Here is a 15596-nt window from a genome sequence, read left to right on the forward strand (position 1 = left end):
TTATAAGTTACATCTTGTATCTTGAAATTTTCAAAGAGTTAAAATTTTCTTTCTACCATGCTTGAGAGAAAAAGCTTTATTTAGAATTCCAGTTGCTCAGGCTACTTTTAAGCCACTTGTTGGCAAACATTTTTGGCAGTAGAATCTTTCTTTCAAATGAAACCTTGCAAAAACCTCAATACTTAATGCAAATGGAATATTCAAGTTTATTCTGAACCTATCTTAAATTCATTGTAAGTTCAAGTTTGTAGCATGGATTTATTATAAAAATCAATGTAGAAGAACACATCTGTTTTAAAGAACATCCGTATTATTTCTATGTCTTGTTTTTCTTGTTCAGTATAAAGAAAATCCTGATTCACAGCTAAGTAGCTGGAAATGAGAACAGTTGCTTTAACTACTAGAGCAATTTAATTGGAATCTTGGGAAACTTTTCAGTTAAATTGTTGAGGTAGTTTGAAAGTAGTAGAAATTTTTTTCTAAGTTAAATCTCAATATCACCAACGCCTGCATCCTTGATCATAATTTTAAGTCAGGCAAGACTAAATCTTATTTTAAAGCACATCGTACAATACAATTTGATGCAATTTCCAATTTGACATAATATTTCTCTTTTTACTGTAATAGATACTGTCATGGAGAAAAAAGATGAGTTCTGAATCTTGCATGGCATTTAATTGAGCTAGGTGAAAATTATTTTGAAAAATATTAAAACTTGAATTTCAGAGGCACCTGGGTAGCTTAGTCATTTAGACATTGGACTCTTGATTTCCACTCACGTTGTGATCTCAGGGGCATGGGATCGAGCCCCATAATGGACCCTGGGTTGAGTGTGGAGCCTGCTTGAGATTCTCTCTCTCCCATCTCCCTCTGCCACTCCCCCCTCACTTACGTGTGAGTATAACATGCACTTTCTCTCTCTAACCCCTCCCAACTTGAATTTCAAATACACCATTTTTGGGACCTCCTCAAATAATCCACAGAATCCTATTCTTAGAAAACAATTTGAGGGATGCCTGGGTGGCTCAGTGGGTTAAGCATCTGCCATCATCTCAAGTCATGATTCCAAGGTCCTGGGATCAAGCCCCACATCTGTCAGGCTCCCTGCTCAGTGGAGAGCCTGCTTCCTCCTCTCTCTCTGCCTACCACTCCCCCTGCTTGTGCTCTTTCTCTGTCAAATAAATAAGTTCTTAAGAAAAAAAAAGAAATTTGAAAACCATTACTTGAGATAGTATTTCTTTAGAAAATGTTATTGATACATTTTACCCCTTAACATTAGCTCAATATACATGTTGTTTGTACAACTTTAAGATCTAAAAATGCCATTTTCTAAAAGAATACAGAGACAGAATTCATTTTTTTCTCTTAAACATTTAACACCATGTTTACCATGTAGAAGGCACTGTTCAGACTATTTTAAATTTGGTCATCAATAATCCTATGAAGCAGAGCTTAGATGTTTTGGATGATAAAATTCAGGCGGGCGGAGATTAAATAACTTGTCCACAGTCAGGATTAGTAAGTGTGAGAACCAAAATTCAAATCCTGAGACTGTGGCTCCACCCCTGAACCCCTGTAATACACCACTTTACACAGTCAAGACCCATGTGTTCACTGTGAAGAGGAGGTGGTGCCTTGAATCCTAGTGTGTGTGTGTGCACATGTGCGTACATGGTTTTTTAGTTATATTTTCTAATTGCTGATGTCTTCTGAAATTCTGTGATCCATATTCAGACAATTAATCTACCAAGTGTTAGTTAACACAAGAAAGTAGTTTTTGATGGATAAATAATTTTAACAAAGTTGCAAATAAATTTCAATTTCCATACTATTAATACATTTATTTTTTTTAAATTTTTTTTTAATTTATGATAGTCACACAGAGAGAGAGAGAGAGGCAGAGACACAGGCAGAGGGAGAAGCAGGCTCCATGCACCGGGAGCCTGAGTGAGATTCGATCCTGGGTCTCCAGGATCGCACCCTGGGCCAAAGGCAGGCGCCAAACCGCTGCGCCCACCCAGGGATCCCCTAATACAACGTTTAGAATAAGATATTGCTACAGCCATATGTTGCTGTCTAAGATATGGTCATCTTCTCACTTAAGAACCAATTTAAGTAGCATAGTATACTTTACGTTATGAATTAAAATTAACAAATGTCTTAAAGATACCATATATATATATATATATGTAAATGTAAATACTGAGAGTTTTAATTGGCAGACATTTGGTATAGTTCAAATTTTATTTCTTAAGGTAAAAAATATAGTTAAATATTAATTAAGGTATATGTAAGTTCAGAATGTGAGGACTTTTAAATAAGCAATGATCTGAATTTATTACTTTTGAAAAAACTATTAGAAAAATATAGTATTTTATATATTTCAAGTTGAATAAAAGACTTAATGCAGTATATTGATTAGTAATGAATTAAAATTTATCTACTAGGCAACACTTAGGACATTAACATGCTGTATTCATTTTAGATAACTTACAGTATCCTTCTCTGCAGTAATTTAAATTAATGAAGAATCACTATTCAGTTGTAATAAATATTAATTTATATACCACTGTTTCAAGCAATTCTTTTATTCTCATATTTCACTACTGCAAGAACATCTCAGGTGACTGCTCACAGTACAACTGCTCATTACTCTAACTGCGTCCTGGTTCTGCTTCTGACCCTGTATAAGCCTCTTAATCTCCACGAGCCTGTTTCTTCACCCATGAAACAGGAATATAAATCACTTCTCATAGCATCATTGAGGTGATTAAATTAATACAGGTAAAATGTCTAGCCTATGGTATGTGCAGGGAAGGCTAGTTTCTTTCCTTTGTAACCTAGTCCTATTTTAGTTATTTAAGAAATAAGTCATGGTATATTTAGATACCACATTTTCTCTATTCCAAGACACATTTTATACCTCTAAAATTGTGATGCATGTTTTTAATCAGTGGTGACTTGTCAGAAATAGTTGTCATTGCTTTCATGTGAGTTTGTTCTCTTTTATGTATAGACAGAGTGATAAGATAAGAGTGATATGTATATGATATATACATATGACATATACATATGATGTATATATAGACATATACATATGTCATATAACTTTGGTAGCATATATTCTGTCTTGATGGCACGTAAATTGATAGTGTGTTTTATAATCTGTGGCACCTCGAATTCGATGAAATACTCTGAGAATAATCTCTGCCTTAATCATAATAATGGCACTTTTTATTTATTATCTTATTTATTCTTATAGACTTTATGCAGTTGGTGGTCGTGATGGAAGTTCTTGCCTCAAATCAGTAGAATGTTTTGATCCTCATACTAATAAATGGACACTCTGTGCACAAATGTCCAAAAGGAGAGGGGGAGTAGGAGTAACTACCTGGAATGGATTGCTGTATGCTATTGGAGGACACGATGCTCCTGCATCCAACTTGACTTCCAGACTCTCAGACTGTGTGGAGAGGTAATTTCCTGTGAAGGGAAACTTTGCCTGACACTTCCAGACAGATTAATGACTTCTTAATGAACATCTACCACATGCAAGGCATTTCTTTCACAGCTTGGTAAATACTGGGTTGTCTGCTCTGGCCATTTCTTGGTCTATCTCCTAACAGTCTACTCAGATTCTCTGTCATAATACTGCCTAGACTATTACCTTATAATTGATTATATAATTTATTAGTTGAGTCATATGACAAATATTTGTTGTGTACATATTTTATACTGGATACTGTACCTGACAAGAAAAGGAAAGGAGCTTGATGAATTTCAGAGAGAAGGCATAGGTGCTGGAGGCTAAATAAGAAGTGAAAAGGAGAAGAACATTTCTAACATGTTTTGATAAAACGAAATACTATGAAATACTAAAATAAAATAAAAAACTAATATGGCTTAAAAGGTTATACAAGTCATCCAAACTGGCTTCCTGAAACTCAAGTCGGGGCCAGGTAAAGAGCCTAACATCAATGGATAATTTGGATAATAGTTCGGGCTCCCATCTGTTATCTTTAGTCCAGTTCAAAGAATGGAGAAATTGAATGGAGTTAGGATGTAGAGTCAATGAGAGCATGTACAAACCCTCCAAAGCAGGAAGGAAATGGTTCATTCAGAAAACCGAAAGGCAGCCAGTGTGGCCAGTGTGTCTAGAGAACAGAGTGAGGGAAACAGTGGCAGGAAAGGAGACAGACTAGAGTAGAGATGGGGACAAATCATGGAGAGTCTTAAGGATTCTGGATTTTTTTTTAATATTTTTATTTATTTATTTATTTATTTATTTATTTATTTTATTTATGATAGTCACACACAGAGAGAGAGAGAGAGAGAGAGAGAGAGAGGCAGAGACACAGGCAGAGGGAGAAGCAGGCTCCGTGCATCGGGAGCCCGATGTGGGATTCGATCCCGGGTCTCCAGGATCGCGCCCTGGGCCAAAGGCAGGCGCCAAACCGCTGCGCCACCCAGGGATCCCGGATTCTGGATTTTAAAGAGCAATGGAAAGTTACTAAGCGTTCACGTGTGTGTGCGTGTTGTTTAATTATACATGATTGGAAGAGAGGTAAAAAGTGAAATCTAAGTTTGATGACAATGAGTGCTTTCTGCAAAATTATAAACAGGGTTAGTTTGTTGTCTTTTGAAAAAGCTGGAAAGTTATATCAGCATTTTATCTGTGTTAGGGAGAAAGTAATCCAGACTATACTTGCTGCATGTTATATTCCAGGAAAGGAATATGAATGTCTTTGTATACTTTATCCTGTAAATTACAGGTCCACTGCAGTACTACACCCAATGAAAAATTGTTCATTGTACAAGAACTATTAGAAGCAATATAGGTCACTTTAGCATGAAGTATCTGCTCGTAGATAGACAATTTTGGGCTGTTCTAGTTAATATATTTCATGAGAGGAACAAAATTCAAAAGTGGACAGCTGTAATGATTGTGTCTGTGAGCCATCTTACATAAGTTTCACGTATTGATTTCCTCAGATTTTCAGTAGGCAATCGAAAATCTTAAAGCAGTTTTCAATATTTACTTTAGCTCTTTTGAATACATTAAGTGTTATGGATTTATTAAGTGAATCTATTAATATTGTAAGTTAAAAGTGTGCAGGAAAATATTGATATTTCTTCTAAAATACATTCAAATGTACTTTAGATAGCAGTAATAAGATAAAAGGTAGGCTTAAAGAATGAAACTATTTGTATTTGCTGAAAGAAAAAAATATTAATGTTTACATGGAAAGAAAACATAAGTTGAATTAAAAAAAAAAAAAAACATGTCCTGAAATAGCCTCTCAAGCCCTGAGAATAAAAAGTGAAATATTTAGAAGATCAAATACAAACCAAATTGTTAATAGTGGTTACCACTTGACTCTGTAATTAAAGTTGGAAGGAAATGAGGCTAGCTATTGCATTTTTTATATATTTTTGTGATCTTTGAACTTTTGTTAAAGGAACACATTCTATGCCAATAGGAAAAAATTGTAATAAATGAACCCATCTTTAAGATGACATTTATTGAGTGCTTACTGTGCATTTGCTAGGTGGTGAGTAGTATTTTCACCAATAAAGAAATTAAGATGTAACAATTTTAAGTAACTTTCCAATACCACAGAGTAATTGGAAGAATAAGGACTCGAGATTCTTCAGCTCACATCTAAACCCATTCTCTAACCACTTTGCATACTGCCTCTCCCAGGTGTTTCTGAATATGTAGGCATTCTTTTATTGAGGTGTAATTGACATATAACATTATATTCATCTAAGTGTATAACAATGATTTGACATTTGTATATATTGAAAAATGAGTACAGTAAGTCTAGTTAACATCCATCACCATATATAGTTACAATTTTTGTGTGTGATGAGAACTTTTAAGTTCTACTTTCTTAGCAACTTTCAAATATACAGTACAGTATTATTAACTATATCACAATGTTATACATTACATCCCCATAACTAATGTATTTTATAACTAGAAATTTGTCCCTTTTGACGCCCATCCCCCATTTCACCCCACCTCTGGCAACCACCAATCTATGAGCTTAGGTTTTTTTTGTCTTAGAATCCACATATAAGTGAGATCATAGGTATTTGTTTTCTTTGGCTTATTTCGCTTAGTATAATACCCTCAAGATCCATCCATGTTGTTGAAGTGGCAAGATATCATTCGTTTTTATGGGCAAATAATATTCTGGTTGTGTGTGTGTGTGTGTGTGTGTGTGTGTGTGTGTGTGTGTTCTATATGTACCACATTTTCTTTACCCATTCAGCCATTGATGAACACTTAGGTTTCCATGTCTTGGCTACTGTAAATAATGCTACAGTGAAAATGGGGGTAAGTATATCTTTTCAAATTAGTGTTTTCATTTTCATTTTCTTTATATAAATACCCAGAAATAGAATTACTGGATCATATAGTATTTCTATTTTTAATTTTTTCAGGAATCTCCATACTGTTTTTTTTTTTAAGATTTTATTTATTTATTTGAAAGAGGAAAATGAGCACGAGCTGGAGGGAAGGGCAGAGGGTACATGAGGGTTCCCTTTTCTCACATCTTCACCAACACTTACTATCTTTCTGGTAACAGCCATTGTGGTTTTGATTTACATTTTCTTGATGATTAGTGATGTTAAGCACCTTTTCATGTACTTATTGGCTATCTTTGGAAAAACGTCTATTGAGACCCTCTGCCCAGTTTTTAATTGGTTTATATGAGAGTTTGGAGGGGGTCATTGAATTGTATAATTCTTTATATCTTCTAGATATTAACCCCTTATCAAATACAGGATTCGAGAATGTTTTTTCCCATTCCATAGGTTGCCATTTCATTTTGTTGATGATTTCCTTTACTGTGCAGAAGATTTTTAGTTTGACGTCCATTTGTTTATTTTTACTTTTACTGCATTTACTTTTTGGTGTCAAATCCAAAGAATCATTGCCAAGACCAGTGTCAAGAAGTTTACCCCCTATGTTTTCTTCTAGGAGTTTTATGATATAGGTCTTACATGCAAATCTTTCGTTCATAAACTATTTTTACATAAAAATATTGTGAGGACAATGTCAGCTCCAGTTCTAAAATTTTCTTTCAGATATGATCCCAAAACAGATATGTGGACTGCAGTGGCATCTATGAGCATCAGCAGAGATGCAGTGGGGGTCTGTTTACTTGGTGATAAATTATATGCCGTTGGAGGCTATGATGGACAAACTTATCTTAATACAGTGGAGGCTTATGATCCCCAGACAAATGAGTGGACCCAGGTATGGTATTTCATTTTTCATTATTACACTTCTCTGTTTTTATTAAAACAATTCATTTGGTAAAAAGATCCTCTTAATTTTGTCCAATATCAACATAAGCATGATAAAATCATCTCTTGATAAACATATGGAAACAAGGAATGTTTAATTTTATAACATAATTAAAATCCAAAATTATCTTTAAAGTATAAATTACTACTCAGAGGAATTATTAATAGTTTTGATCTGCCACCATTTGCTGGGAATTGATGAGATGTTCTAGTATAGATAGAGTAGATAGGACCACAAGAGAACTATGGCAAAGGGAGGGCAGATTGTGGAAAATAAGAAACAAAGATAGAAATCAGAAAAATGTGAATTACTTATGCATACATGAGCAATAATTATTGAAATACTCAAGCCAGTGATATATGGGAGCAGACCAATGTCTGGTCATCACCTAACAAAGATGGCAACTTTAAATTTCATTAAGAAGTAAGAAACTTGACCTGGTAAGCTTATAAACAGAAGACATTCAGCTGTGTCTATTTCCAGAGGGCTTAGCACTTCTAAGAATGATCTTTTGAGATCTTTGTTTCCATCATTACCAAGAAAAGAATTAGGAATTTTTCATGCCAATTCGGTATCTGGCACCTGAAAGACAGTCAGATGTGTAATTCAGCCAAGGTTTTCCTACATACAAGGAGAAATGGTAAGTACTATCAAGAAAGCGAAACTTAAAAGAATCCCCGCTACCACAGAATTTAGCTACTTAGGTAGGTATAATCTGCGTGTGTAAGGGGAGAACCCACAATGTAGAACAGTTGGTAGGAAGTATGCTATTGTATAGGCATTGAGTGGTGTAGGAAATCAAGGAGAAAAAAAATACAATGGCTATTAAGAGTGCTTTAGTGAGAAGAAGTTGAATTTAAGCTAATCCTTAATGAACTCAAAATCCAATTCAAAAGGGCAGAAAGAGGTGGGAAATTGTGTGAAAAAACACAAAAGAAATGTCACTGAAGCAGAAATATGCAAGATATGTTGAAGCAGGATGACTGGTTATAAGGATACTTGCTTAATAAGAGCAGAAGTTCTTACTGGAGAACAAGTTTGGGGTCAGGTTGGAAATCTTTGAAGGCCATGCTTCAAGAATTTGATAGTGGGAAGCGGTAGAGACTTTTAACCAGGAGAGTGATGCACTAATAGAAAGTTCACGTGGCAGTTGGAAACAGGATAAGTTGGGTTAGGGGCAGGGGAAGCAAAGACTGGATAAAAATAAAACATTTAGAAGAAGCACTTGCAGGGCTTGAGTATCAACTCTATAGGTGGATTCAAGAGATATTACCAAGTCCTATCTATTCTTTCTACACTTACTGGGTAGGATTGAAGGTTCAACTTCTGAAGAAAATAGCAAATAAAAGACCAGAGAGTGGCTTAGATAAAATAATGGAATAGAGCATTTAGAGAGAGGAGACAAGGTTTCAACAGTATAAGGATGAATGAAGCTAAGTTGCCATTCATGAAGTTAAAGAACCTTTGAGGATGTGCTAGAAGAAGCCACTATATAGGGTGAAAAATAAAGAGAAAAATAAGTAAATGCATGAGCTAGAGAGGCATACAATTTTCAAATAATGATGATAATAGAAAGTTAACATCTGTTGAACACATTTTATGGACCAGGCTCTATTGGATGAGGAATCTGAGATGCAGAGAGGTTAAATAGTTGACCCAAGTCACACAGTAAGTCAATGTTGAAGTTAGAAATTTGGGCCATAGGTCTTTTTCACAATAGAGGTGAAAACAGAGTAGAGATTTCATATGCTAAAAAGAGAACAACAATGAAGGGTTCTTTCCTGAAAGAAAAGCAGGAAACCAAATTGAGAGCAAAGTCTGGTTTTCCTCAGGCTGGAGGAAAGATCTCTTCCAAGGCTGGAGGAAAAGATGAGAATATTAGTGTATCACGTATTTACTTATACAAGGGACAGGGTGTTTTTAAATGAGGAGGATAGAAAAAGGGACTTTATGTGACCCTTGATCCTGTTTCTTAAGTTTAAGTGGGGTCACTGGGATCAGAAGAGATCATTTGAGATTTTAAATCAGAGCTACAGAATTTCATTAGAAATTGTGTGATTGGGGCACCCAGGTGGCTCACTAGGTTAAGTAGCTGACTCTTGGTTTCAGCTCAGGTCATGATCTCAGGGTCTTGAGAAGGAGCCCAACATCAGACTCTGCCCTCAGCAGGAAGTCTGCTTGAGATTTTCTGTCCTCCTCTCCCTCTGCACCCCCTCCCTAATATAAATAAATCAATTTAAAAAAAGAAATGATGTGATTTTCTACCATCAGCCTCTCACCATGGCAATGTGAATGATAACCAAGGAGCCCAAAAAGAGATGTAAGAATCTCTTTTCCTAGGCTGTATGTGACATACATATGCTCTTAGCCTAGTTTTAAGGAAATCTTTTGGCCTGTTTTTGAGACTTGTAATTATAGGTAACAGATGCTTTATGCTGAATCACGCTCTTATCAAAATTAATGATCTGTGACCACATACCATTTTGTTTGCATGCCACCTCTATTACTATTTGTAAGCACTTAAATTTGAACTTATAACTGTAGAATCTGGAAAACGAATGTTTTCCATTTAGTGTTCTAACAAATGAACAGGAGGACGTTTGTTCAGGGAATGAGATTATAAAGTCCAAAGCAATCACCACCCTGCTACCTTGACCCAATGCAGAGGTGACTGCATTATATTTAGTAAATATGCTAAGCTGAACTTTCTAGCTGGTTGTCATGGCAACATCAACTCTTTACAGTATAAAGACTGGTCTTCAGTGTTTTAAGAAAAGCTGCTAATTACAGACAGACATTTTGATTGAAATGACTTAGAGGTTACTCCTGGAATACTGTAAATAGGTACGGTTTTAAAGTAGGTGATTTGATTGTTCAAGGAGATAGAACAGTGATCAAAACACCTGATTCAGATAGAGAACAACTGAGTATATTCTGACAGCTGACTTCAGGTGTGTCTTAAAATCCATTTGCTGGTCTAGAAAGGTTGGGAGAGAGGCCAAACTGATTAGGGAGGCATTTCAATATCCCTTATTTGACAAAAACACTTTATTACATGCCCCCACATATAAAAGTACAAAATAAATTTTCTCAGTGCTTTGGATTAGTCACTTCTTCCCTAAATACTATTGTTTTAATTCTTGGGTCTTACTGTGCTCAAAGAAGTAATCCTTTAAAAGCTATCCTTGTCCACACTTTTAGTTTCCAGCATCTAGGGTACTCAAAAAAAAAAATGGGTGAAAGATTATTCCTTATCCATAAACTAAGATTATATTCCTTTCCCTAGCACCCTGCACTTCTGTCTCATCGTTATAGAGTTCATTCACCAAGTTTGTTTTTACTCCTAAGGAGTTGGAGTAGTATTTATTATTTATTTACTGTGCTAAAAAATAGTAAAATGGGTTTAGACTTTCCAGCCATGCACAGAGAAGGCAGTCAGTAAATGTGAAATTACTGGTTCCCCTGGAATAAGCAGCCAGGCATGCAGCATATCTGGTGTGTTCTGAGATGGCATATCTGTTCCAGGGCCTCTCTAGATAGTACTTGATATTCTCACCACATTGGTTACAAAGTTAAAGTGTTCAGCATTTCCTCATTATCCATATCCTGCATCATTTTGGCCAAATAAAGTGTTTCAGGTAGAATAAGTCCTGAGCAATTTTCTTTTACAATTACCTTTAAAGAAAAGGGAATACTGCATAATAATGTGATATACCCGAACAATTTAGTCTGTGAAACTTTAACATCAGCAGGGGGCTTGGAAGAAGGGCCCTGGCCCAGCCCACAGTAAGGCTGGGGGAGCAGTTTGTCAGCAGCTCTTTGTTTTGTTTTTTTTTTTAATAAATTAATTTAAAAAAAATAAATAATTAATTTTTTATTGGTGTTCAATTTACCAACATACAGAATAACACCCAGTGCTCATCCCGTCAAGTGTCCCCCTCAGTGCCCGTCACCCACTCACCCCCACTCCCCGCCCTCCTCCCCTTCCACCACCCCTAATTCGTTTCCCAGAGTTAGGAGTCTTTATGTTCTGTCTCCCTTTCTGATATTTCCCACACATTTCTTCTCCCTTCCCTTAGATTCCCTTTCACTATTATTTATATTCACCAAATGAATGTGAACATACACTGTATGTCCTTCTCCGATTGACTTACTTCACTCAGCATAATACCCTCCAGTTCCATCCACGTTGAAGCAAATGGTGGGTATTTGTCGTTTCTAATGGCTGAGGAATATTCCATTGTATACATAAACCACATCTTCTTTATCCATTCATCTTTCATGGACACCGAGGCTCCTTCCACAGTTTGGTTATTGTGGACATTGCTGCTAGAAACATCGGGGTGCAGGTGTCCCGGCGTTTCATTGCATCTGAATCTTTGGGGTAAATCCCTAACAGTGCAATTGCTGGGTCATAGGGCAGGTCTATTTTTAATTCTTTGAGGAACCTCCACACAGTTTTCCAGAGTGGCTGCACCAGTTCACATTCCCACCAACAGTGTAAGAGAGTTCCCTTTTCTCCGCATCCTCTCCAACATCTGTGGTTTCCTGCCTTGTTAATTTTCCCATTCTCACTGGGGTGAGGTGGTATCTCATTGTGGTTTTTATTTGTATTTCCCTGATGGCAAGTGATGCAGAGCATTTTCTCATGTGTGTGTTGGCCATGTCTATGTCTTCCTCTGTGAGATTTCTCTTCATGTCTTTTGCCCATTTCATGATTGGTTTGTTTGTTTCTTTGGTGTTGAGTTTAATAAGTTCTTTATAGATTTTGGAAACTAGCCCTTTATCTGATAGGTCATTTGCAAATATCTTCTCCCATTCTGTAGGTTGTCTTTTAGTTTTGTGGACTGTATCCTTTGCTGTGTCAGCAGCTCTTTGACAAGTACATACTCTTTCAGCATTTGACCTACTGGTATGGTTTTATCAACATCTGTACCTATAAACCCAACCAATATGTCTTTTTTGTTTTTGTTTTTGTTTTAGGTTGCTCCACTGTGCCTAGGAAGAGCTGGGGCTTGCGTTGTAACTGTCAAATTATAACATAATGCTTTGTTTTCTAAATGAAGATATTGTCTTCCTTATGAATTTAGTAAAATTATTCTACTACCAATGGATACATTTTTAGTAAATTTGTAATGCCACATTCCTGGGCACAGGGTGCCCAATCTCAAAGTGAAGATGGTAAAACAAGGGAGGAACAAGTGGATGAACCAGGATTAAATCCTCCATTTCTTAGGAATTATTTCTCAGCAAATCAAAACTACAGCTGGTGGATTGTGAACATATGTTCCTGATGTAACATATGAGGACAAATGCATTGTTCCTAAATGCAATGTGGTATTAGCTGGGAATTTCATTTATTAATAATCAATCACATTTTACTCATGTTATCCAGATTTCTTTTACTACAGTGCACATACACCAGATGACACTTTTAATGTTTGCTTTGTAACTTTATCATACATTAGTTGCAGTAATTTTTATTCGTTGTTTAACTGCAACTACAACTTTAATGACATACTAAACACTATGCTAATATTTAGTTTTTTCAGAAATAGCTGCATTATATACACTTTGTGGATTTTATTTCTAAATTGACTTAGTCTAATGAATGAAGAAAAATGAGAGTTAAAACAATAATGACCAGTTGAAAACAAAATGATCTTTGAGGTCTTTTAAAATATTCACCCAGTTATATTTAGGATTCCTAAGAGCTACGTGTTATGATATTCTCAAATTAGAATTGAAACATGGAAGAAAAAAAAAAGAAACATGGTGTTTTGCATTAAATTTAAGATATGCAAATTTATGTAGAGTAAATAAATGTTATATACCCTATAATGTTCTTTTGCCTAAGTAATACTTAATTATATGGATTTGTTTTCCTTTATATTATAAAAGATGTCTTGATTTTGTCTTTTGATATTAACAAAACTCTTCAGATATTCTTATGTTCTCATGTCTGGATTTGCCTCCCTTGCTTTGTTTCTCACATTTTGCTGCTGTTAGTAACCTTTTGTGCTTCTTTGTAATCAAACAGTTTGAGGGGAATGGGTTTATTGAATTTTGAAAAATAAGTTTAAAGTGTTTATTACCCAAAGTTTTGTACATTTGTAAACGCCAATTATACATGTGAATGTTAATACTCTCAGTGAATTGTTTATTGTCTGCAAAAAACTCATTGGGCAGTAACATTTTATGATAAAGCCTTTAAGATATTAAAGTCATTAACTTATGTCTTACTATAAAAATGAGCATAAACTAAATTCCCATCTTTTAAAATACACTGCTGTGGTTGATGTGATTTACATTTTATATCAAGGTAAACTCATTTTAGTTGCTTTCTCTAAAAAATTAAACCAAGCTCTTTTTGGGGGTGCAGAGGGAGCCGATTTTGAATGCTCTTGAAATGTTTCTTACTTGGAAACCAAGAAACTGAGTACTTCCATTCCCAAAACAAACCTTGTGGTCATTTTATTGGTATGGCCACAAAGAAAATAATAGTGATAGTGAAAATAATTCAATTAGTTAATGTTTTATCTATTCATTATATTATGGATAGAAATTCAATTGTATTCATGACAAGGAGGGATCAGCCTTAGAGTATATTTATGTACCTAGGAGAAGAGAGAGCAAAAGATCTAAGAAACAAAACAATCAAAAGCAGAACTGTGTTAGTACATCATCACTTTCCTAAGAGGCATAAGCCTGCAATTTGAAAGGAAGTACTTATAGTTGTGATTATTCCTTTGAACACTCACCATCCACTTTCTGATTACCTGTGGCCCATGGTGGAGGCCAGACTCATTTTAAAAGAACTGATTCTCCTCTCTGAGGACCTTCCTTTCCTTTATGGGATTCATGAACAGTGCCTTTGATTTTTCTACCCTGAGAGAGAGGCTTTTTAATACCGTTTTGTACAGTTGACCTTGAACAACACAGGGTTTAGGGGTGCCAACTCCCTGCACAGCAAAAAATCTGCATACAACTTTGACTCCCTCAAAACTTAACTACTGATAGCTTACCATTGACCAAGAAGCCTTAACAATAATACAAACGGTTGGCTAACACACATTTTGTATATTGCATGTATTATATACTGTATTCTTAAAGAATGCTACAGAAAAGAAAATGTTATATAAAAAATCATAAGGAAGAGAAAAATACATGTACAGTACTATATTGATCAAAAAAAATCCTCATATAAGTGGACCCATACCATTCAAACCCATGTTGTTCAAAGGTCAACTGTAGTCAAGAGGACCTGCTTTCCTGAATACCAATTAAGAGAACCATTTCTTTTCTAGTGACAGAACATTTGCCAAAACATTCATTCTCCTAGTCTGGGGTCTTATAAATCTAGAAGAAAATATGATTCCTTTTTGTTCCCATCATCCAATATTGCTGCCTTTTACTTGCTTTTTCATTGATGATTATGTCTAGATGTTCTTTATTTTAACCTCAATTACTGATACCTTATAAAAATAATATTTGTTGGGGGAACCCTGGGTGGCGCAGTGGTTTGGCGCCTGCCTTTGGCCCAGGGCGCGATCCTGGAGACCCGGGATCAAATCCCACATCGGGCTCCTGGTGCATGGAGCCTGCTTCTCCCTCTGCCTATCTGCTCTCTCTCTCTCTCGTCTCTTTCTCTCTCTCTCTCTCTCTCTCTCTCTGTGAGACTATAATAAATAAAACAAAATTTAAAAAAAAATTTAAAAAAATAATAATAATATTTGTTAATACTGAATGCTTATTATGAATTAAGAACTAAGTTTTTTGCACGCATTAATGCACTTAATCATCACAACAGCCTTATGAGGTAGGTTCTATTATTATTCTCATTCTTACAGGTGAGGAGACCGAGGCACAGAGAAGTTACCCTATGCTCACAAATAGCAAGTAAGTGGTAGGACAGGAATTTGAATGCAGGCACTCTGCATGAGAGTCCATACTCATTTCTTTCTATAGGTAGAAAAAGAGAAGTTTCATTTTAATAAATGAACAATCATTTATTTTAACAAAAAGAAAATGAAAAAAGTTTATGCTTTTTAGAAGTAAAATTTATACTGGTCATACTCCTCTCAGAAAATTTTGGTTCTTTAGCCTCATGGGGAAATTTTGTTTGAATCTCATGGAATTTTACATACAATTTGCTTTAGAAAGGCAAATGTAAGAAAACGTGTTTATACTTCACATTTTATAAATATTAGATAAATTGCATGACATTTTGGAAGACTGAACCATAAACAAATTTACTTATCAAAAAGGCTTTATT

The 15596-nt window shown here is 35.4% G+C and overlaps 1 protein-coding gene across 8 annotated transcripts in view; it reads left to right on the forward strand.

Annotated features, from left to right (window-relative positions):
• The window catches only part of KLHL5 (kelch like family member 5), an 86629-nt gene extending 73057 nt beyond the window's left edge, over positions 1–13572 (forward strand). For all 8 annotated transcript variants that reach the window (XM_055326510.1, XM_055326512.1, XM_055326511.1 and 5 more), the window contains 3 exons: positions 3263–3475; positions 7099–7270; positions 12305–13572. In XM_055326510.1, the coding sequence (XP_055182485.1) occupies positions 3263–3475; positions 7099–7270; positions 12305–12361 (442 nt within the window). In that variant the 3' untranslated portion in view covers positions 12362–13572. The remainder of the gene's footprint in view (positions 1–3262; positions 3476–7098; positions 7271–12304) is intronic.
• The last annotated feature ends 2024 nt before the right edge of the window (positions 13573–15596 follow it).

This window comes from Nyctereutes procyonoides, unplaced genomic scaffold, assembly GCF_905146905.1.
Source record: "Nyctereutes procyonoides isolate TBG_1078 unplaced genomic scaffold, NYPRO_anot_genome, whole genome shotgun sequence".
Taxonomy (NCBI): Eukaryota; Metazoa; Chordata; class Mammalia; order Carnivora; family Canidae; genus Nyctereutes; species Nyctereutes procyonoides.